The sequence below is a fragment of the Mastigoproctus giganteus genome, chromosome 12 (assembly GCF_048544385.1).
Source record: "Mastigoproctus giganteus isolate SK-2022 chromosome 12, ASM4854438v1, whole genome shotgun sequence".
NCBI lineage: Eukaryota > Metazoa > Arthropoda > Arachnida > Uropygi > Thelyphonidae > Mastigoproctus > Mastigoproctus giganteus.
This window is the reverse complement of record NC_143586.1, coordinates 81926048-81926926: the sequence shown is the minus strand read 5'-3', so window position 1 is coordinate 81926926 and position 879 is coordinate 81926048. Positions and strand designations below refer to the sequence as shown.

The 879-nt window shown below is 43.5% G+C and overlaps 1 protein-coding gene across 1 annotated transcript; it reads right to left on the bottom strand.

Annotated features, from left to right (window-relative positions):
- LOC150077229 (putative CENPB DNA-binding domain-containing protein 1) lies at positions 1-477 on the bottom strand. Its single transcript, XM_090385822.1, has one exon. The coding sequence runs from the start codon at positions 475-477 to the stop codon at positions 1-3; it is 477 nt and encodes a 158-aa protein (XP_090241948.1).
- Between the last annotated feature and the right edge of the window lie 402 nt (positions 478-879).

The following is an 879-nucleotide window of genomic DNA, read 5'->3' as shown; positions in this document are numbered from 1 at the left end:
TCAGCACTGGCTCCCTCTCCATGACTCACAACACTGAATGCCAGTCCTCTTCTTAAAATTATCAAACCAGCCATGGCTGGCTTTAAACACTTCACTTTCTTGGCTTGTTCCTGCCTTGTTTTTCAAAAGATCGGTATGCATCAGTTTTGCCTTTTCGCAAATCACTGCCTCCGATACACTATCGCCAGCACACTGTTTTTCTGTTATCCAGATCAAAAGCAATTTCTCAACATGCTCTAATGTCCCTGATCTTTGTTTGGTAATCGATTTCACCCCCTTCGCAACGTTAGCAGATTTACTAACGTCTTTGTTTTTCACAATCATAGATACCATCATTCTCGACATACGGTATGCAGCAGCCAAGTCCTGGATATGCATGCCACCATACTTTTCAACAATCTCTTTTTTCACCTCTATGGTGACCCTAACCATTTTCTTCGTTGCTTGGCTCTTCTCATTAACTTTCTTAGAACTCATGGTTAATGAATTTACAAAAAATTTACGCGAAAAAAACAAAATCACATGAAAATTCACAGAGAGTTATAGCGTGGATTGTTCACTGAATGGTAGAAACTGTCGTCAATACGACAGTTTCTACCATTCAGTGAACAACCCACTACCCATTCAGTGGGTAGTTGTGGCAGAGATGCCAGATCTTACCCCTCTCCAAAAACTGAATTCAGTCGATCGAGTCTGTAAGCGTGCACCGTGAGCGCATACGTCCTCAGTCGGTTTTATTCGGAAAGCCGAGTGAGGACGGGCGTGCGTACTTTGCTAGCGTCCGTCCTTGGTTGGCTTTTATTTGGTTTTTGGAGAGGGGGTAAGATCTGGCATCTCTGAGTCGTGGCTTTGTCTCGAGAGGTTCCCTTAACAAACCCA